The sequence below is a fragment of the Ovis aries genome, chromosome 5 (assembly GCF_016772045.2).
Source record: "Ovis aries strain OAR_USU_Benz2616 breed Rambouillet chromosome 5, ARS-UI_Ramb_v3.0, whole genome shotgun sequence".
Taxonomy (NCBI): domain Eukaryota; kingdom Metazoa; phylum Chordata; class Mammalia; order Artiodactyla; family Bovidae; genus Ovis; species Ovis aries.
The window spans coordinates 19,996,195-20,017,138 of record NC_056058.1 but is presented as its reverse complement, the minus strand read 5'-3'; the positions used below and the strand labels follow the sequence as shown (position 1 = coordinate 20,017,138).

General features: G+C 45.3%; 1 protein-coding gene and 1 long non-coding RNA gene across 24 annotated transcripts in view; both read right to left on the bottom strand.

Annotated features, from left to right (window-relative positions):
• Nucleotides 1-1,006, bottom strand: part of LOC132659812 (uncharacterized) — a 38,683-nt gene extending 37,677 nt beyond the window's left edge. The window contains exon 1 of the long non-coding RNA XR_009600662.1: nucleotides 954-1,006. This is a non-coding gene — a long non-coding RNA (uncharacterized LOC132659812). The remainder of the gene's footprint in view (nucleotides 1-953) is intronic.
• Nucleotides 1,007-7,636: 6,630 nt separating this feature from the next.
• Nucleotides 7,637-20,944, bottom strand: part of P4HA2 (prolyl 4-hydroxylase subunit alpha 2) — a 70,150-nt gene continuing 56,842 nt past the window's right edge. For 11 of the 23 annotated variants that reach the window (XM_060415599.1, XM_042250249.1, XM_060415597.1 and 8 more), the window contains 7 exons: nucleotides 17,614-17,684; nucleotides 17,277-17,376; nucleotides 13,482-13,535; nucleotides 13,005-13,064; nucleotides 11,118-11,186; nucleotides 10,630-10,726; nucleotides 7,637-8,098 (listed from right to left, as the gene is read on the bottom strand). In XM_060415599.1, coding sequence (XP_060271582.1) covers nucleotides 8,028-8,098; nucleotides 10,630-10,726; nucleotides 11,118-11,186; nucleotides 13,005-13,064; nucleotides 13,482-13,535; nucleotides 17,277-17,376; nucleotides 17,614-17,684 — 522 coding nt within the window. In that variant the 3' untranslated portion in view covers nucleotides 7,637-8,027. Of the gene's footprint in view, nucleotides 8,099-10,629; nucleotides 10,727-11,117; nucleotides 11,187-12,889; nucleotides 12,956-13,004; nucleotides 13,065-13,481; nucleotides 13,536-17,276; nucleotides 17,377-17,613; nucleotides 17,685-20,944 lie in introns of all 23 variants that reach the window. The other 12 variants (XM_060415591.1, XM_004008639.5, XM_012178139.4 and 9 more) reach the window with 2 other exon arrangements.

The following is a 20,944-nucleotide window of genomic DNA, read 5'->3' as shown; positions in this document are numbered from 1 at the left end:
TGATTGTTACAGCATTGAGAATAAGAGCCTTCCTTTTAAAGTATAGTACTATGAAAAGGAAACAGGGACATACACAGGAGAAATGTGGGCCAACGAAGAAAAGTTAGCAAGACAGACTGGGAAAGAAAGAAAAATCAAGAATCATGAAGTTATTTTTCCTTCATTGGATGAGAAAAAGTCAAAAGTGTCTACTACTGAGTATGACCACTAGGAGGACCCTGAACACCTCACAAGGCAATTTCAGGGAATTAGTTATAGTAGATTTACCATGTCAAAAAATAAAGAATGGGAGGTGAGAGGACAGTAAATATAGGGTAAAGTTTTATGTAGCTTGTCAGTGAAATCAAGACGGACAAGAGGACAGCTATGGGCCCATCAGGGGGTTTGGTTCTGACTTCAGTGAGGCCTGTGCTGTGCTGTGTTTAGTCGGTAGGGGCTGCAAGTTCATGAACCAAGGCAAAGAAACAGGCTGTCTTTTCAGAGTATTATCAGTAACAACAGACCACCTAGTGGGTTGCTAATATTATAAAACCACTCTCAGAAACACACCGAAAAAGTCCTTTAAAATACTCAACTTCAGGTTTGCCAAATATCCGTGACCTTCCACTTACTCTCTTAACCCCCAAACATTTCACACAGTAAAAAAGTTTTCCCCGAGTTTAGAGAAATAAAAAATCTTCACAGAAGTTTAGAAACCTCTTCAAAGTGGCCTCAGCCTTGGAAATGACGTTCCAGACAGCGCTGGACACTCCCCGACCCTCCCTCAGGGCGCCACCTCCATGCCACCTGCGCTGGGAGCGCTTCCTCACGGGGACACAGTGCCTCGGGCACACGCACCAAGCCGGCCCTTGCTCGGTCAGGACTGGCCTGAACGGAGAGGCGGGCTAGAAGCCCTAAACAACAGCGGCTAAAGAGACTGCATAACCCCCAACACCAGCAGCGCCAGCGCTCACCTCCTCAACTGCGGAACACGCACCTCAGCATCAGCGCCTTTCCAGAAACCTCTGGCCCCACCCTTTCCGCAAAAGCCCCGCCCCTTCCCTAAGACTGCCCACAGGCCCCGCCCCATCCGGGTACTTAGCTTTAGGGAAGAGTCGCTGGTAGAAAAGGGAATAGAGACGTGGGAAAATGAATTTCCTTCCCTCAGGGGACTTGCGTTCAAGTTGAGTCAAAACCTAATACACAAATAAGAATGTCGTGTTACAGTGGCGTTGTGTGCTAGGAAGAAAGCAGAGCAAGGCGCGGGAATGAGGATGCAGATGTTCAGGGAAGTTTTGAAAGGCCAGTATGATGAGGTGTCTAAGATGAGGCTTGGTCAGACTGAACGGAATGAGGATAGAAACTCTCTGACCACGTTGGGGAGGAACTCTGCAGGCAGAGGGACCAGCAAGCACAAACACCTGGGTAGGCCAGTGTGCTGGAGCGAAGGCTGCGGGGAGGGCTGTGGGAACCGAGAGGTGCTCTCAGTCTTCCCCAGCCGTTTGCCCTACCGGGAAGGGTTGGACATGCCCACAGGCCGCTCAGCGAGACTCGAAGCCACGGGACTGCCCCTAGGAGGCCCCGTCACCTCTGCATAACCAGCGGCCAGGGTGTCGAGACGGCCTTAGTGGACCCAGGAGCAGGCAGGCAGCTTTCTCCCCCGTGTGAAATAATGATGTTTAGGTTTGGAAGATAATATACAGGATGCCCAGTTAAATTTGAAGTTCACATGGGCAACGAATAATTTTGTAGTATCTCTCGTGCAAAATTATTGGTTGTTCATCTGAAATTAAAGTTTAAGTGGGTGTCAGGTATTTTTGTTTGTTAAATCTGGAAACTCTAATTTAAGAGTTCAGATGCTAGGTTTGAAAACAAGACCCATGGTATGCCAAGCCATATTAGAGACTGAGGCAGAAGAAATCCTGTGCAGATAATGTATGTTTTTGTGTATTTTTTGTTAGTGTTCCCAAGGTAGTAAAACTAGTTGAAAATATTGCAAAATTGAAAAGATTGGTATATTAAAATTCACATTTTTAAGTTTAAATATTTTATTTATACCAAAATTTAAAATTACTATGTTCTATTTTCCTGGTTTTAATGGAAGCAAACTCATCAGTAAAAATTTCAAAACTTTGAAACTCTTGATCAACTTTCTTGACCAAGTGCAATCTTAAATTATCTTAAATTAGCTTCAGTTTACTGATTATTCTTTTGTAGGATGCCACTGTGACTCCTATTTAGAACAAAATTCCCTAGACCACGTCCAAGTTTGGGTAAGATTATACTAAGAAAATACGTGAATCAGATGATTCAAACACAATGCTGATTTTATATTGCAAGTCATTGCTATTGTATGCTGCTTAAAATTACTTCAGGTAAATCTGCCACAGAATTTGTCATCAGACTTATAACAGATGTATTCACAGAAAATAACTTTTCTCCAGGTAAAAATTCAAAATATCTGAAGACACTTCACTTGCTAAGTCCATATCTAGGATATCTATAATCTCTTTAAGTTTCTATTGGATAAACACTTTTCCTATAATAATTAATAGACTCATCCAATAATTTGTACATTTCCAATCTCTTTGTCTTCAAATTCAGGAAGTATATTCATATCTCTTCCTAAGTTTAACATTAGTCAGACATACTTTCAGTTACTTGCTTTCATTTTTTATAAGCAAAATATGCAAACTTTTAAAAGCTTTTTCTCAGTTCAAAACATCATCCCAAACAGGTAAGTTGCAAAAAAATTTGTAATGTATTTATACCATAATGCAGTGTTTTAGCATGTTGTCTGAGCATGTTGTATTTAGGTTCCAGGATGTTGTATTTTGTCAATTAATGTTATATCTTTAACATTTAACAAATATCTTTGTGTGAAGTGCCGTGATTGAATTTGATCTTAATGCCCCTCAGGATTAGTATTTGTGTTTAATGTATTTTAGACGGGCTTCCCGGATAGCTCAGCAGTAAACAATCTGCCTGCCGATGCAGGAGACACAGGTTAGATCTCTGGGTCGGGAAGATCCCCTGGAGGAGGAAATGGCAACCTGACCCAGTATCCTTACCGGGAAAATCCCATGGACAGAGGAACCTAGCAGGCTACAGTCCATGGAGTCTACAGACAGAGAGTCAGGAATGATAATAATTTTGTAACTGCTCAATGAATTTTACCTGTATCTATCAATATATCTGTATCTTCTGTACAGTACTAAAAATATTGTATTTGAAGTCATTGAAAGTAGTCTTTTTGCACATTAAATTATGAGCTGAGAACGGCAAAAATTTGGCATAATCATTTTGAGGGAAAGTAATAGTTTGTGTACCCTGCAATATTGGTTCCATTAACATAACCCTGGCCTCAAAGATTTTTTATTAAGAATTTCATAAGATAGCTCATATTCCCTAATCTCTTCAATAAAATCAAAATTTCTATTGTTATAACATTCTTAATGAAAACATACTTAATAATCTGACACACTTGCTTATAATGGGCTACATCTGGTATGGAAAGTAAGGAAAAGAATCTTGCTTATTTTATTCCAAATAGTGTTCCAAATCTAATATGATTTCCTAGCAGCATTAGGAGAAGGCAATGGCAACCCAGTACTCTTGCCTGGAAAATCCCATGGACGGAGGAGCCTGGTAGGCTGCAGTCCATGGGGTCGTGAAGAGTTGGACACGACTGAGCGACTTCACTTTCACTTTTCACTTTCATGCATTGGAGAAGGAAATGACAACCCACTCCAATGTTCTTGCCTGGAGAATCCCAGGGACAGGGGAGCCTGGTGGGCTGCCATCTGTGGGGTTGCACAGACTTGGACACGACTGAAGCGACTTAGCAGCAGCAGCAGCAGGATTATATATCTCCCAAAATTCATAAATTTAAATCTTGACCCCTAGTACCTTGAAATGCAACTGTATTTGGAATTAGGGTCTTAAAGAGATGTTTAATATAAAATTAGGTCATATGGGTGGGCCCTAATCCAGTATAACTGGTGTCCTTATAAGAGGAGATTTAGACACAGACAACACATCCAGGGGTGACCGTGTGAGAAAGTGGCCATTTGGAAGCCAAGGAGAAAGACCTCAGAAGAAACCAAACTTCCTGAAACCTCGATCCTGGACTTCTAGCCTCCAGGAACTGTGAGAAAATAAGTTTGTTTTAAACCACCCTGTGATATTTAAACCCCAGTCTGTGATATTTTGACAGCCCTAGCAAACTAATACATGTTGTAAATTTGTTTTGAATTTTATTAGACAAATAAGGCACAGATTCCTTTTTATTATAGCTATATCAACATTATAATGACTATAAGTTCAATTAAATTAAGCTACATACATAGTTTTTGGTTTTTCAACTTTTAAATTCAACTTATCCTGGATATTAAAACAAGCATCCAAAGTATAACTGACAGAATTTGGGAAGTTAAAAGGGCATGTGAAAGTTAATTTTAACTAGGCTAGACTGTGGTAACCAGTTGCTTGGTCAAACACTAGATCTTCAGCTCACATAGTAAAATATCAGAAATGTTACCTTAGGCTTACAAAACAAAAAGGATGTTTGTGTTACCAGGCAAAGAAAGGACTATAAAAAAAAAATCAAAAAGTGACAAAAGGGAGCAGAAAGATGTAATAGAGGATAGTGAACAAAGCTAGATGATCATCTCTTAAATTTCTAAAGTGGAAAAATCAAGAGGTAGCTTTGTAAATCTATGATTATAGTCAGAAAAAGTAGATAATTGAAAAAGGTTCCCTTAAGAATGGGGAATAGAGGAAGAGAGAATAGAGTAGGAAAGCATTATTCATGGTAAACTCTTCTGTTTCTTATTTTTAAAGCCATGTGCATGTATTTTAAACTGAGATTAGCAGACAAAAAAACAATTCCTACTTATTCTTCAAGACCCAGATCTAACAATGTGGTAACTCCTGGTTAAATGAGACCTCCTTCTCCTGTACTACTCAAGCACTAGGTTCTCTGTTACCAAGCCTCTCAAACTTTACACATCTATTTATGATGCTGGAGAAGGATGAATTTCAGGCAGGTGAGCCAAAAGTTTGGTTTCTTTTATCCTTTGATTATTTACTGATTCTACACATGAGATAAGAGACTGAGAAACCAGATAAAGAACCTAAGTAACAGGTAACTGCTAAAAGAGAAACCAGCAGAGATCTTGGTGCTCAAAGGGCACTGAAAGGCAAAAAATTAGATTGTAATTTTTTAGAATACTTAACAGGAGGGAGAAGTATAGAACTCAGTCAACCACTCACCCTGTTTACCCATTAGGACATTTTGTAAATTCTGAAGCCATGCACAATGGAAAATTAAGAAGCTAAGCAGAAACCCTCTGGGGGGAAAAATGGATTTGAGGAGCAGTGTCTAAATACTGAGGATACAAGGATTAGAATTATAGATCTGCCAGTGAGACAAATCCAGGGAACACTCTAGGCAGAGAAGTTGCAACTCTCTTATTATTTCTCAGATTTCCATACTCACTGGCTTCCTGTTAGGTTCTGATGGTGGAAGGTACTAGAGGGAGATTGTATGGCAGTCGATAGGTAACAATTTCCCTAGAACCAGTGGTTTTTTGCATGAGAGACGGTTTCATTCAGCCACTAAGATTTAGGGATTATTTTATTACACTACCACAAGCTTCAGTTCAGTTCAGTCGCTCAGTCGTGTCCGACTCTTTGCGACCCCATGAATCACAGCACGCCAGGCCTTCCTGTCCATCACCATCTCCCAGAGTTCACTCAGACTCACATCCATCGAGTCGGTGATGCCATCCAGTCATCTCATCCTTTGTCATCCCCTTCTCCTCCTGCCCCCAATCCCTCCCAGCATCAGGGTCTTTTCCAATGAGTCAACTCTTCGCATGAGGTGGCCAAAGTACTGGAGTTTCAGCTTTAGCATCAGTCCTTACAAAGAAATCCCAGGGCTAATCTCTTTCAGAATGGACTGGTTGGATCTCCTTGCAGTCCAAGGGACTCTCAAGAGTCTTCTCCAACACCACAGTTCAAAAGCATCAATTCTTCAGTGCTCGGCTTTCTTCACAGTCCAACTCTCACATCCATATATGACCACTGAAAAAACCATAGCCTTGACTAGTTTGGCTTATTTACTTTGTTTACTTTGACTTGTTTACTTTATTGGCAAAGTAATGTCTCTGCTTTTCAATGTGCTATCTAGCTTAGTCTCTCCTAATAAAATACGTAAAAAGAATCTCTTTAAGTAGATTCTTGCACCTCCTACCATATACAAAAATAAAACCTAGGTGTGTTGTATTAAAGATATAAATGTAAAAGACATGACTATAATACTTTTAGGAAAGAATACAAGAAATATCTTCATGATCTTGGGATATAAGAAGAATTTTTTAAACAAGGCATAAAAGCATAAATCTAAAAGGAAAATCCTGATAAATTTGACACAGAAATTAAGAACTTTTGTTCAACAAAAGAACTAGGAATGAAAAGACAAAGTAGAAAAAGATATTTGCAAAACATCTAACCAACAAAAAGCTTGTGTCCACAGGATGTTAAAAATTCCAATAAATTAGTAACAAAAAGATTTGAATAGACAAAAATAAAACCTAAAACTAATAAACATACAAAAAGGTATTCAATGTCATTAATAATCATGTTAAGATAGAAAAACTATCTATATAATAAGCTAGCTAAAATGCAAAAATGTGACAGTATCAGATATTGGAGAAGACTGGGATAACAAGAACTTTTACTTGCACCTGGTGGCAATGTGCATAACCACTCTGGAATACATTATACGTAAGGTTGAAGACCCACCTACTAAGAGTCAGCATTTCCACTTCTAGGTATATATTCTAAAAAATGTGTTTATTTGCACTAGAAATCACATATAAAAATGCAACAGCAGCCTTATTAGTAAAAGACTGAAACCAATTCAAATATCTATCAATGGTATATTAGCCTATTATGATACTGTTCTATGATAGATGCTAATAAAACTGAACTACACAAATTAATATAAACTACAGCTTCATAACAACATGAAAGAGTCCTACAAACAACTATCAAATAAAAGAAGCCAAACACCCCCTAAAATATACTCTTGCTTCCACTACAAAAAAGTTCAAAATCAAGGAAAACAAAATAACTACTATTTATTTAGGGATATAGACCTGGATAGTGAAGCTACAAAGAAAAGCAAAGGCATGACTACCACAGATCACTAGACAGTGGTTACTACTGAGGTACTGGGGGCAGGTCAGAGATGTGATCAGAGGGGCTCACAGGGGCCCCTGAGGTACAAGTCTGAAAATAATCTCTTCTCCAACCCAGGTGATGGTGACATGGGTGCTCATGCTCACTTTCATAGTCTTTAAACTGTACATCTATGTATCACAACCAACTCTGTGTGTATGTCTCAAAATTTTAAAGTAAGACATTTCACATTATAACAGCATCACAACCATGTTCTCTGAGATGCAAGGAGACTGTCTCTCTCACTTTCACTTTCTAGAAAGAACACTGAAGCTTAGAGGAAAAATAAGTGTTGAAACCTGGTTTGGAACATCAGGGTTTGCCTCTCAAGTATTCATTATCCAGATTCATTATCCAAATGGTGAACTTGGTAAAAGCTCCCCATCTTAAAAAAATACTCCAAATAAGGCTCTTTAAGGCTTCTGGCAGGGACATTTTATTTTTGGTTAAAGCCACATTAATAGAAATTCCATAAAAACAAGCATGTAAACAAGGTGTCAGAACTTTGGTTCACTGAAACATCTCACACCTAAAGCATCTGAGGTACAAAAGCACCTTGCTAGGTGCAGACCACCTGACTCTGCTCCAACCCTACCCGAGCGTCCAGAGATAGCATGGGCTGGCCAGAGAGGCTGGGACCCAGGTCATCCAGGACCTTCCCTAGTCCACTCTCTACTCCACACAAAACATTCACACCTCCAGAGACCCGTCTGATGGGACTGGAACATAGACAGGAGTCTGTCACACTGGACTTGAAGACAACACGACTGTGGGGCCAGGAAGGCGAAGGGCAGAAAACGATGTCAGTCAACTTCTGTCGATCCACACGGCCTCAAGAATTCCTGTCCTCGTTCATGGAACCACTTATTGGAGACTGTGAACAGACAGAAAGTATGTTACATTCCTGTTGGTTAGTTTAGCAGCCAAAATTAATGATTCCTTCATGATGACTCCTACACTAGGCCTGGGAATCAGACATGAGTAAGACTTGGTTTCAGTCATCAAGTTGCTTATGAGCTAGTAAAGAAAACAGATAATTGTACAAAAGTCTGTCAGTGACACAAGATATATGTATGTAGGTTGCCACAGAAACAGAGCTAAAGAGCGTTTAACCATGTAGGGGAAGAGGAAACCCTAGGGCTGGGACAGAAAGCTGAACAGGAGTTATCCAGGGAAGGAAATGGACAGAGCAGGTGGTTCCTATACCAAAGGGGTCTGGGAAGTGGGAACAGGATGAGAAAGAGAGCAAGGCACGATCCGCGCTGGTGTGTGTGTCAGGGACCCCAACAAGTCTGGCACTACTGGAATGTGGTGGGTGGGAAGTGAGATGCAAGAGGCGAGGAAGCCTGTCAGATTGTGGCAGGCCTGGAGTCGACCTCAGGGGCTCTGGGCCAGCAGATCGATCCTGTGTGTTGTGGGCAGCAGGGAAGCAGAGCCGGTGCTGTCACCTGAGGTTGTGTCTTAAATGCTCACAAACCATGCTTTTCATTTCACAGACTCATAATGAATTTAGAAAATCGCTTTTAATGTACGAATGAGGTCATGGCACTTTTAAAATACACTTTGTGATAATTAAATCATACATGTACTTAGATGAAAAAATCAAATTGTTCTACAAGGCTTCTAATGATAAACAGCAATCTCCTACCTATCCCTTCCATCACCAATCCCCACTTCCACTGAACATTTAACTCCTTCATCTCTTCTGATATTTATCCTCATTTTTCTAAGTAACATAATGTTATTGGTTGACTTTCAACTTTAGACCTTATATGTTGATAGTCTACCATGGAAGATGGGAGCTTTGGAATTTTTTACACCACTCTTAAAATACATATTTTCCTTCCTATCCCCGAATATAGTTATATCACAAGTTCTAGTTAAATTAATATTCAGTATTATGTCATGTAAATATTACTCACACTTGAGCTACCTAATAGATTATATAGCTGACCATTGAACAACACATTTGAACTGAGCAAGTCCACTTATATACATGGGTTTTTTAACAGATTTATCACTTTATGTTTAAAATTAAATCTATCTTTTGCTGCACTGGGTCTTCACTGCTGTGCGCGGGCTTTCTCTAGCTGTGGCAAGGCGGGTGCTACCCTCTAGTGTGGTGTGTGGGTCTCTCGTCGCGGCGGCTTCTCTTGTTGAGGAGCGCAGAGTCTAGGTACATGGGCTTTAGTAGCTGTAGCATGTGGAATCTTCCTGGACCAGGGATCACACCTGTGTCCCCTGCATTGGCAGCCAGACTCTTAATCACTGGACCACCAGGGAAGTCCTATTTTTTTCAGTAGTAAATACTACAGTACTACATGATCCACAATTGTATGAATTTGTAAAGGCAGAACTTTGGATATGGAGGAACCGCATATGTGGAGGGCCAACTATAAATTACACATGGATTTTCAACTGTGTAGAGGGTCAGCACCCCTACCTCAGTTCAGTCGCTCAGTCGAGTCCGACTCTTTGTGACCCCATGAATTGCAGCACACCAGGCCTCCCTGTCCATCACCATCTCCTAGAGTTCACTCAGACTCACGTCTATCGAGTCCGTGATGCCATCCAGCCATCTCATCCTGGGTCGTCCCCTTCTCCTCCTACCCCCAATCTCTCCCAACATCAGAGTCTTTTCCAATGAGTCAACTCTCAACCCCTGCTTTATTCAAGGGTCAACTGTATTTCCTTTCTAGTACAACTTTTTTCTTTTTTCTTATTTTCTTTCTCATTTGCTTAATTTTCTGTGAACCTATCACTATTTATCCTCATAACTCTCCAAGAGGGCTATAAATTCATCTCTTTGCGATCACTTCCTGTCACATCCTGCTTCAAGCCTCTCCATGACTCACCACAGCTGCTTCCAAAACAAAGCTCAACTTTCAGCCTCCACAGTTTGATTTCAGCCTCAAGCCTCATCTCTCAGTCTCTGAGCCACAAGCCTCCCCTTGTGCAAGAGACAAAGGCAGCTAGTCCCCACACCTATGATGTTGGTTTTAGCCTGAGCCTTGTTCCATGTGGGCTTTGCTTGCCTGAGACACCTTTTCCTCTTTCTGTTTCCACTTCTCCCCACTGTGACCTCAGAACCCTTGCCAGAGCCCACTCTTCTGGGGGCCACCCTGGACCTAGGATGCCTGTATAGCTATTCTTCCTTGGGGCTTCCTTAGCTCTCTAGGCATCTCTGAAAGTATTCCCAACCAAATGTCTTAGCACATAACCAGCTGAGTGGACAGCTAACATGGCTGGGTGGGACTACTGGTTATCAAGGAAAAACAAACACAAAACCCCAAAATCTCCAAAAGGGAGACAGTTTTGACTCTGTGAAAATTCAGCAGCAAGTATCTCTCAGTTCAGAGTCTCAGGCTGAGCCCAGAGGCCGCCACCACAACTGAAGCCACTCACCCCACTTGCAGCCTACAAGCACGGGGCAGGCAGCATGTCTTGTTCGGTAGTCACCTTCCCCACTCCGCAGGAGGTTGTACCAGAATACAGCTGTGCCCTGGAAAGAGAAAGCCTGTCATACAACACCCTTAGATACTGGGCCCAAGGATCTGATGCTGAGTACCACAGAGCCCCCTCTGAGCAGAAACACTCTCACTCGCCTGTGTTCAGGGGCACAGGACTCTGGGACTCCAGCGTGGAGAAGTTCCCCAAAAAGCTCCTACCCTCCGTGGTGGGGTAGATACTGAGAATCCCGCCTGGCCCTCCAGGAATTTCCCTCTGCATTCCATCTCCCAAGGGGAAGACCTAGACCACAGGTCAGGGTTCAGGCAGGAAAGGACTAAGGTCCCTCAAAGTGACAGTCAAGGAAGCCAGGAAACTGGACTAGGAGACAGGAATGAGGTCTGGGCCCTGCACTTCAACTCTGACCCCCAAGAACCAGAACTTACCTTCTTAGGCCAAATTGCAGCCCCCAGATCAGGAAAGACGGTGGCACCACCAGCTTCTACATCACTCATCTGGGAATACAAGACACAGAGCTTGGCCCTTCTGCTCAATACTCTCAGAGCAACTGGGCCACAAAGGATGTGAAAAGTATGTGGACTGTCCTCCTCTGAGCATCAGTAGCTCCACCACCAGCCCTCTGGCCAGAAAGGCTCTTCCCACACCCTGCCCTTCCCTAAACCCTGCTTAATCTGAGTGGTTCATCAGGACAGTCTCAGGAGAGATGTAGGCCTAAGGAGACCCATACCCTGGCTGTCCTCAGGTGGGGAAAATCTGAGTCTGTGCTGGGAAAATGCCTGGCTGACCCCCACACCCTGTATCCTCATCCAGGCTGGCCCTCGCCTAAGCCGGTGTGCCCTGTGAGCTGCCCTGTGGCTTCTGTCACCATCGGTGGTCCCAACTCTGCACTGTTTCTCTGGCTTCAGTAACGTGCAGCTCTAGTCAGACCCTCACCTTCCCACAACAGCCACCCTCCCAGGGCCAGCTAGGGTCTGCTCCAGAGGGCCTGCTTCTCGCGCAGTAAAACCTCAAGCTAAATGGAACACAATTTCCATAGCAGCAAGGCTGCACTCATGCCCACAGAGCTCAGCTCATGCCCAAAGCACAACTTCTTTCTCATCCGGCTCTCTTAATTCAAGTTTTTTGCCTGTAAGGTAATAAAACGTGGAGCTAAAATATTTCCACAGGACACATACCAGACAGACTGAAGGGCACCCAGCAGACAAATGGTAAATGTGGAAAATGACAACCCCTGATGGCCTCCCACCAGAGTGAGGATCAAATCCAGGCTCTCTCCTAAAACCTGAAGGTCCTGGCAGTCTCACCTGCCTCTCCCTCTAGTCACCCCAGATTAACACACTATCTCTGAGACATACCACCCTTTTTTCTCTTGTTCCAACATCCCAAGTTCCTTCCCTCCAGGCCTCCACACATTCTCCTCTCTACCAGAAATCTGTTCTACCAACAAATTTCCACTCAACCTTTAAGTCTCAACTGACACATTACTTCTCAAGGGAGGCTTTCTCAGAACCTCCACTCTGCATTACTTCTTCAAAGCACTTATCACTATGGTAACCAAACAATGACCTCTCCTATGTCTAAAGTCTTTCATATTAGACCATAAGCCCAAGAGAAACCACACATGTCCTGCTCACCAGCACATTCATAGCAGTCCCCAGCACATAATAACCATGCAATGAAACTTAAACAAGACACCAAAGGGGAAAATGGACACAGGCTTCTGTCTCTAAGTTACTTCTATGCCTCTTCAGGGCTACCCCTTTCAGCCAAGGGGAGAGGAACCTGTTCCTCGTGTGAGAGGTAAACCTAACCCTGGCTGGAGTACAGGCAGCAGGTGGGAGGCAGGCAGGCCACTGAGCTCCGAGGAAATGAAGGCCGCTTCATCTAAGAGCACTTTCAGGCCACCTCCTCACTCTGATGCCAAGCAGAGACCTCTCCAGGACACCCATCCCCAAAGTCCAGACTAGCACTGGGCCCATCAAAAAGGAGCCAGGGTTGTAAATCACAGGAGTTGGGAGAAGCACACAAATGGAAACATGGGGCAACACTCTACTCCAGCGAAGAAGGGTGCTGAGGGCCAGGAGGACCCAGCCATTGAGCAACAGCTGGTGGTATCGGCTCTGATGGGAACATATTTAAGAGAGCACTCTGGACCCGGGCTCCCCTTAAGCCCACACACTGCAGGCATCATACTTACGTAGTTTAAGAACGTGGCCACACGATTCCCCGTCCCTAAACGCTTGAAAGCATCTTGCTCATCTTTCTATAAAATTAAGTGAGAGCACACAGGTGGGCCTGTACCCAATACTTACATAGTTAAGAAACGTCGCTAACCTATTCCCCTCCGTTTTGAGGCCGCTGTCAAAAGGTCGCTGCAATAGACAACAACTTTCACCCAAGTTTGCAACTGACTTTCCCCGCCACCCACAGGACTGAGGCCAAAAAGGTCGAGGGAAGGTACTAAGCGGGAGTTCCATACATAGGCCTGGACCAGGGGCCAAAGCTGCAAAGGAAATCCTGACTGGGCATGGAGGAGAAGGGGCAGGAAAGAGTTCACAGAGACCTAGTGATGTCCTCTGCTTCAGAGTCAGGGCAAAGAATGGCAGGGTTGGGTCAGGGGGACCACTCCCAATGTCAGGGGAAATAGCCGGGCTGCACTTGGCTCTGGACTTGGGCTTCTCCAGTAACAAAGAGAGGGCCCTGGTGAGGCGGGGGCTCCTAGGTGAAGGCTACAGCCTTCTCAAATCAGTTAGAGCAGGGCCTTTGAAAAAACCTGAGCGGGGTCTTACCCTGGAGAAGTCAAAATGTGGCTCGTACTGTCCTCCCATTCCATAATTAGCAACCTGGTAGGAAATAACAGCATTGGACTTTGTCAGCAGCACAAACCACCTTGAAGCAGCCCATCTCCCCAGGTAACAACCAGAACCCCGAGGAGCAGCCTCTCTGAGGAGGGTAGCTATGCCCTGCCATTTTGGGCAGAACAAATGCTACAAACAGGTCTATAGTTGTGTCCAAGAGGAAGGGTGCAGCACACCCAGAAAGCACATGATGGGCAAGCTGCAGATGGCCACCGCGGAGAAGCTCCAGCCCTTGAGGGACACATGAATGGCAGCAGAGGGAGCCCTCCTTCAGGCAGGCCATGATTATTTGCAAGATAATGAAGTGGTAATCCAGAAGAATGCCAACAATAAATTCAGAACTGGTTTGTTGGGGGGAGGTTCTTTTTAGTACTAGTCTGGGAGCTACTCAGTGCCTGGCCATGCTCCTGCCACCTCTGTCACCAGGCCCCAGAAACTCATCTTGGTCAGGCTGAACAGGACAAACAAATCCCACCCCATCTCATAGTGGTCCACTGCACGGAACACTTCTGCACCCAAGTACAGCATCAGGGCCCGGGCAGCTGGCTGCAGGGGCCCCAAAACTGCTGCTCTATCTCAGTGCCCCCAAGTGGAGCCTGAACCCAGACCAGGGCCTGAGCCACCCTGAGCCAGGTATCACTAATTGGATCAGAAGTCATAAACACCTTTGTGAACAGTTTACCAGCACAATGTAAGTTCGAAGTCACGATGGTTATTTTAGCTTCAGTAGCTAGATGAGAGACGAAGTTCAAGATGAAGTGCAAAATCTGACATGAAAGCTGATGTACCAAATGGTACCACCAATGTCCACCTGGGAACACTTGGCTACTGTGTCTTAAGGAAACCATAAACACTTTGAGGATTCAACTATTAGTCCTCAGAAAATTGGTTTCACATAAACTTTGTGGTGATTCTAAGAGTCAGGAGAGAGATGCTGCAAAACTGGCGATAATGGCCATCTATGAACAGCATGGAGGGAGAGGGAAGAGGGGCTTTACAAGAGAGAAAATCCTCCTTTTGGAGTAGAAAACAGTATTTATTGAATGCGATGAAATGCAGATTTGGGGCAGAATGATTTTTTCCAATGTCCATAAAAATAAAAACATTGATAAGGAGAATCAGAATCAGTGGAAGAAAACATCCTGTCACACACTGCTTCGGCCTTCAAGTGTCCCACAGCCAAAAATACTATCAACAGTGCAAGGAGGCCTAGTTCAGCAGGTGACCCTGAGACTGAAGATGCATGTAAGGAGAGAAGTGCCAGAGAAGCTGATGAAGTGATACCACAAATGATTTTTCTTTGGATCCACTATAGCCAAGAACTTGAAGAAAACTTTAAACATGACTGCGATCAGTTTGCCAATGCATTCAGGAAAGTTCGCTCGCTGCTTGTTGCAGGAGGTGCAAGGTATGACTGCATTTTCCAACACTCCCACTTGCTAGATGGAGTGCTTAAATTTTCACTACCTGGGGATAATGAAAGAAGCTACATTGTTACGGGTGGCTCATCTTTTAGCAGTTTTGAGAATCATGGTGATTCTCACATTTGATCATAGTGTTCAGGCTACTGTACCTATACTATTTAATACCATCCCCAAATAGTACAAGTGCCATGGGAACTTTTGGATGTGCAGCCATCAGAATCACCATCTGGGAAACTCCAGGCCCCAGACTCATACCTTACATAAAAGAAGCTGTACATCAAAACTGATTCCTGAGAGGAGGTATTCATCTGTCACAAAAGTATTAAGAGTCAGTCCTTTGAAAGATGTGGGTATTTACAATTCCGAAGTCAGAGTGAAGGGGGGAAAAATAATTAGAAATCACTTTTTTGGTGAGACTGAGACATCAGCAGAGTCTTCAATCTTCAGGAATTCTGGCAATGCAGAATCTCTTCCACTCTCAGACAGGCCCTCATCCAACTCAAAAGAAAGCCTCGATCGCCCTTTCTTCCAAATGATCTAAAGCAAACACATCAACTACAGATGAGAGTGTCAACAGACAGCAGAAGAACCTGTTCCTTTCCAGAAGCCTGTAATGCTCCCATGGGGACCCTGATGGGAAGGCTCTTGCTTGGCATGTATCACACTATGTGGGATGAACACTAGGAGACAGGTTCTGTCCGTGTAGGATCAAAGCTTTGAACAATACTGGCTGGCAAAGAAAATGCCAAGACAGTTCCTAGAGAATGAAAGCAAACAAAAATGGTCTTCCGGAAGACCCTGACCCTAAAAGACCATACAGTGGGCGCTGCGGCATTCAAAGCCCATTTATCAACTGAGTTACAACATTACGAGAACTCAGTTAAGATGAAGCCAGACCAAGGACAAAGCTGCGTCTTCTGGGGTTGCATGTGAGATAGGGTACAGCCTGGAAGTCATCCAGGAGAGCAACAGGGGTACAGGCCTTGTACACTCTTTTCAGCCTCTTGGTCCAGGGTATGGAGTCAGCAACAAAATGGAACATCATCCTCAGTAAGGGCCATGATGCTCCTAACACTGACTCATTTGCAGGAAGCAATGGTTGATGTCTTAACAACAACACAAAACCTGTTCCAGGAAGGTATGAATCGCAACTACACCGACAAGAATGCACTTGGGGCATGGAGACCCTTGCGCTCTTGAAAGGGGTGTGCTCTCCCACATAACAGGCGAGTGGGAGATGTGGCAGAAGTCCTCTCTTGATGCGCTTGTCTGCAGATCTTACCTAAAAATTAGACTTACAAACTCAACACTAAGCTCAGTGGAATTGAAAAAATTACATAAAATGTTCATAAGACTGTAAGATAATCAGCATGCTTTAAAAAGAAAAAAAACCAACTCTGGTAGACTTCACACAAATCCATAAAGACAACCTTCAAAATTGGTTCTGGTTTCTGACCCAGCTATGGAGTGGGGAATGAGTGCTGATTTGCTTGGATGTGTCCAGGCAAAGGTTCAGAGAGTATTTTCCAAGTGATCTCAGTTCAATATTCTACTGAGAGCTATGGTTGATCAGTTAAAGTGTGAGATCCTTAAATACACAGAACTCTGGCCAAACAGATCCAGGAGACTCAAGAAAAACGCCAGTGAAACTTTTCTGGCAGTGTCTCAGGGCATCACTTTACAGCAGAATTCAGAATCTGGGATGTTCAGACGGGAGCATACCCAGTGCTGATTTGAACTCAACAGAACAGAAACACTTAAGTAGGAGCTCTGCCCATAATGTTCAGTATGGTGCTGCTGTGTGTCTTCACCTCTGAAATAAAAAGCAGGAAGCCACAGTCCCACAGAATTACTTAAAATGGAGTATTTCATCTTCATCATCCAACCAATCTAGGCCTGTCATTGCTGAAGTATTATAGAACATTTTACCTCCAAACGCGCTCGACTGAGACTCAGAACCATACCTCTGAATATATTCACAGCTCTCAGAGGTATCCCTGGAACAATTCAGGATATCAGCTTCTCTAGTCAAGATGACATAAATGGACCTGCCATACCCACCAACAATCCCTAGCACCTAGTGTGATACTTGGGCACAGAGGAGATATCCAGGTGGCATTTGCGAACACTAACTGTTGAATGCCAGTGGGCCTACTTAATTCTGGCTTCCCATACTCGTGGCATCCTGGAGTCATACAGTTTTTTGGGCAAGCTGCCCTAGGCCCAGCCCTGAGCACCCTGGGAGGTGATCTAGCTAGAAACACTCCCTTCCCAACTCCAGGGTCCCAGGAACAAGCCACACCTGCAACAATTCTGCAGTCTTCACTGTTAGCCCCGTGATGTGCTGCATCCGGAGATTCACCCGAGCCACAACAGGGTCATCGTCCTCCTCCAGCCAGGAGCTACACCAAAACAAGAGGGAGAGAAAAGCAGGGCTAAGCAGGCTTAGATGAGGTCCTCCACTCTCCCCAGCCTCAGGGCCAGCACTGAAGGCAGCACAGAGTGAAAGCTCCCCGCAGGCGGGTGCGGGCACCAGCAGGGAGGACAACCACCCAAGCCACCCGCCCTCAGTAGGAACTGGGAGGCCCCGGAGTTGGGGCGTGAGCAGCCATCCCTCCTCCACCATCACCTTTGCTAACCTTTTGGAAACCCTGTAGCTGGCGACAGTGAGCACACCTGTCTTGGGATCACGAACAGTGGCTCGTGCAAGCTGGAAGGCAGGAAGAAAGGGCACACGTATCATTCTTTGCCTTGAGTGTTTTCCCGGAGAGGCTGGGACCTGATCTGCCAATCAGACCAGGAAGGGAAGGAGCTCTGCAGGTAGTGGCTCTAGCCAAGGCCCCTTGATCCTGCAAGCCAGGCCAGGGCAGTGGTCTCCAAATTCCTGTTCTGCTGTCAGAGCCTGGCCACTGCCCACCCCTGGCTCCCAGGTCCATGCTGTCTGCAGAATTATGCCTACGGAGTCTGTTTAGTCTATTCACCCAGCTGCCTGGACAGCCCCTTTCTCCCCAGGCCCACACACCACACCAGCCCACGCCTGGCTGCTCCCACCACATTCAGACTGTGCTGCAGTCCCTGAGTCTCAGTCTTGCATGCTCCTCTAAACACGGTCAAGTCCACTGACCTTCTGAACCTCAGCAACCTCCTCTGCCCAGAAACCTACCCAAACACTCTCCTACTGCACAGCCCCTGCTGGCCTCCTACTGTACAAGGAACAAAAACAGAAAGCACAGTTTTCACTCCCATGGGAGCTTTGTGAGGTCAGAAGATAGAGTCAGGAAAGCAATCTACAAGCAGCAGTAAGTGAACGGCTGCTGGAAGCCACCCACCTCCACGTGCTCATTCATAATAACACACACACACCTCACCTATCTCATATCCCCCAGTTTCCATAGACTGGTGCAGTGATACTCCCAGGAAGGGCCTGCTGCCTGGAGCCAGCCCCCCATGCTCCAGCTGTGGTCTGTCTTAACTAGTGCTTACTCATGTGCCTAGCACAATGCTGGGTGACCAAGACATGGCCACTATCCTCACACAACTCAGTCGGGTGGGAAGGCAAAAAACTAGCTGGGTAGTCACAGCACAGCATGTAGAAGCCGGGAAGGGGGACGCTCAGTGTCTGGGGGAGCGCAGTCTACAGGGTCAAGACTGGTGTCCTAAGGGGGTGATGGAGGAACCACCTCGCTGAGATTTGAATGGTAAGCAGGAATTAGCCAGGCAGGAGAGCATTACAGGAACAGGGCAGGAACAGCAACGCAGGAACCCAGAGGTCAAAATGGATGTGGCGTATGACTGTGGATTAGAAGTGAGAGGGAAGAGATGAGAACAGGCTGAGGAGGCAAGAGGGGGTTGAGCTGGACGTAACCTGGGACCAGTGAGAAGCAGGGGAGGGACACCACAGCCTGAGTGTAAGAAAGATCACTGTGCATACATCATAGAGGGTTGACGAAGGAGGGGTCAGAGCAGGAACAAGGAGGCCAGTGAGGATGTCAGAGAGAGGTTAGGGCAAGAGGTGGCAGAAGGGATCGGGGCGGGGGGGTGGATGGACCAGAAGGCTGGCCAACCTGGACAGGTGCTGCTGCAGCACATTTGGGTAAGACCCACTGCACCCAGAATGGAGGGCTTCCCCGAGATCCCACCTACTGTTCTTTCCTGATGACAACTGCAGCTGTGGCTAGATCCCATCCAAGCAAGTGAACCACAGCACTGGCCTGATGCCCACAGGGAGGCTCTGGGCAGCTGTGCTCGGCTCCCAGGGACAGACAGAGCTATTCTGAAAGCAGGCCAGAGACCCGTAGGCAGCTGCCAGGCATTCCCCACAGGCTAAGTTAAGCTCGTGGGCCCTACTTCAAAGCCAGGCTAGCATCTGTCCCTCACAGGCTCCGGAAAGGAGAGGTCAGCCTGTAATAGCCTACATGTTTGGCCCTTCACAGGGCTTCTATTCAAAGACTAGCTTCCCAGCCACTCTCCTCTTCAGCCACACCCATGTGCACACACACACCCAACGTGCGCACACACACACACAGAACAATGTTTCTGCCTTGGTCAGAGGGACAAGGGAGGAATCTCTCAGGAGGGCCTGGCACCACAGTGCCTCTCTCACCTGACAACCAAGACAGCAGCTTTCTTTCCCGCAGGGATCTGGAGCTGGTCCAGGGAGTGGAAGAGAGTGGGGGTCTCCCATTCTCCACACACACTGGCTAGGCCCTCCCTCAGCAGTATCAGTGACACCAACAACTGGCTCTGAGCCCTGGAGATCCTAGTACCTCAAAGCAAGGTTGTTCCAAGATGCAGTCCAGGGCCCAGGATGGGAACCTATCCTAGGTCTCTCCAGGAGTGCTGGCCTCCTGGCCTCGACAGTTCTCTTAGAAGCAGAGCAACAGAGGATCTCCAGCTAACTCCTCGCTCCTGATCACCAGTGACAGGAGAAGGGTGGGGACATGGCAGCAAGCAGTTCTCTTTGAAAGATGTCAAATGGGAGAAAATCTTTTATGAACTAGAAATAGAAGAATAATTTTGTAACATGATGACGTATATACAAAACCCACAGCCAACTTGCACACTTACCAGTGAAATACCAAAGGCATTTCTAGGAAATTCAGGAACAAGACAAAGATTCCTATTATAAAAATGCTCTAGAAGCTCTGGACAATTCAACAAGACAACAGAAACAGAACTATAACGTCTACGAAGGAGAAAACAAAATTTTTCTTAATTGCAGCTGCTAGTACTATATGGACAACCTAAGAAAATTAGCTAAAAACCAAAAGAATAAGAAATGAGTTCAACTACTAGCTGTGATCTGCACTGGGTCCATTTCCTTGTGGGTAAAATGAAGATGATGGCAGAGCCTGCTGAACAGACACAGCAGTTAACACATGTTAAGGACTTAGAAGAGGGCCTGCCACACTTCCGAACTCAGTACACATTAGCTATGATGATGAAATATGTTTTTACAATCAACAGTTTAGCTTATGATGGGTAAGCTGATTTAATAACGTAACCAGTAAAATCATAATGATGAAAGGAACAAAGTGAAGTTACAATAACAATAATAACAGCAACAAACTGCCTAGGAATAAATTTAACAAGAGAAGTGCCAGGCTTATGTGAAGAAAATATTTAAAGGTGTGAATACACAGAGAGACCCAGCGTGCTGCTAGATGAGAAGACAGTCCTGCAGATACTCACTCTCCTCCAAGTCAATCACTTCTCCGCAGTCCTCATCAGGAGCTCCACAGGACCCAGCCTGGCAGTACCCCATGGCATACTTCCTAAACACTCACCCACACACCAGCCACCAACCTGCCCAGGGTGCCCTTATCTCCCACCCTTTCTGTCCACATTGGTTCCCTCTGTGGACTGTGACTCTTCAAGGTCTAACTGAGTCTGCAGTACCTTAGTACCCGGCAGTGGACTCATGCAAGCCACCAGCAGAGGCCAGCGGGGTGAGCAACCAAACGGCCCCAT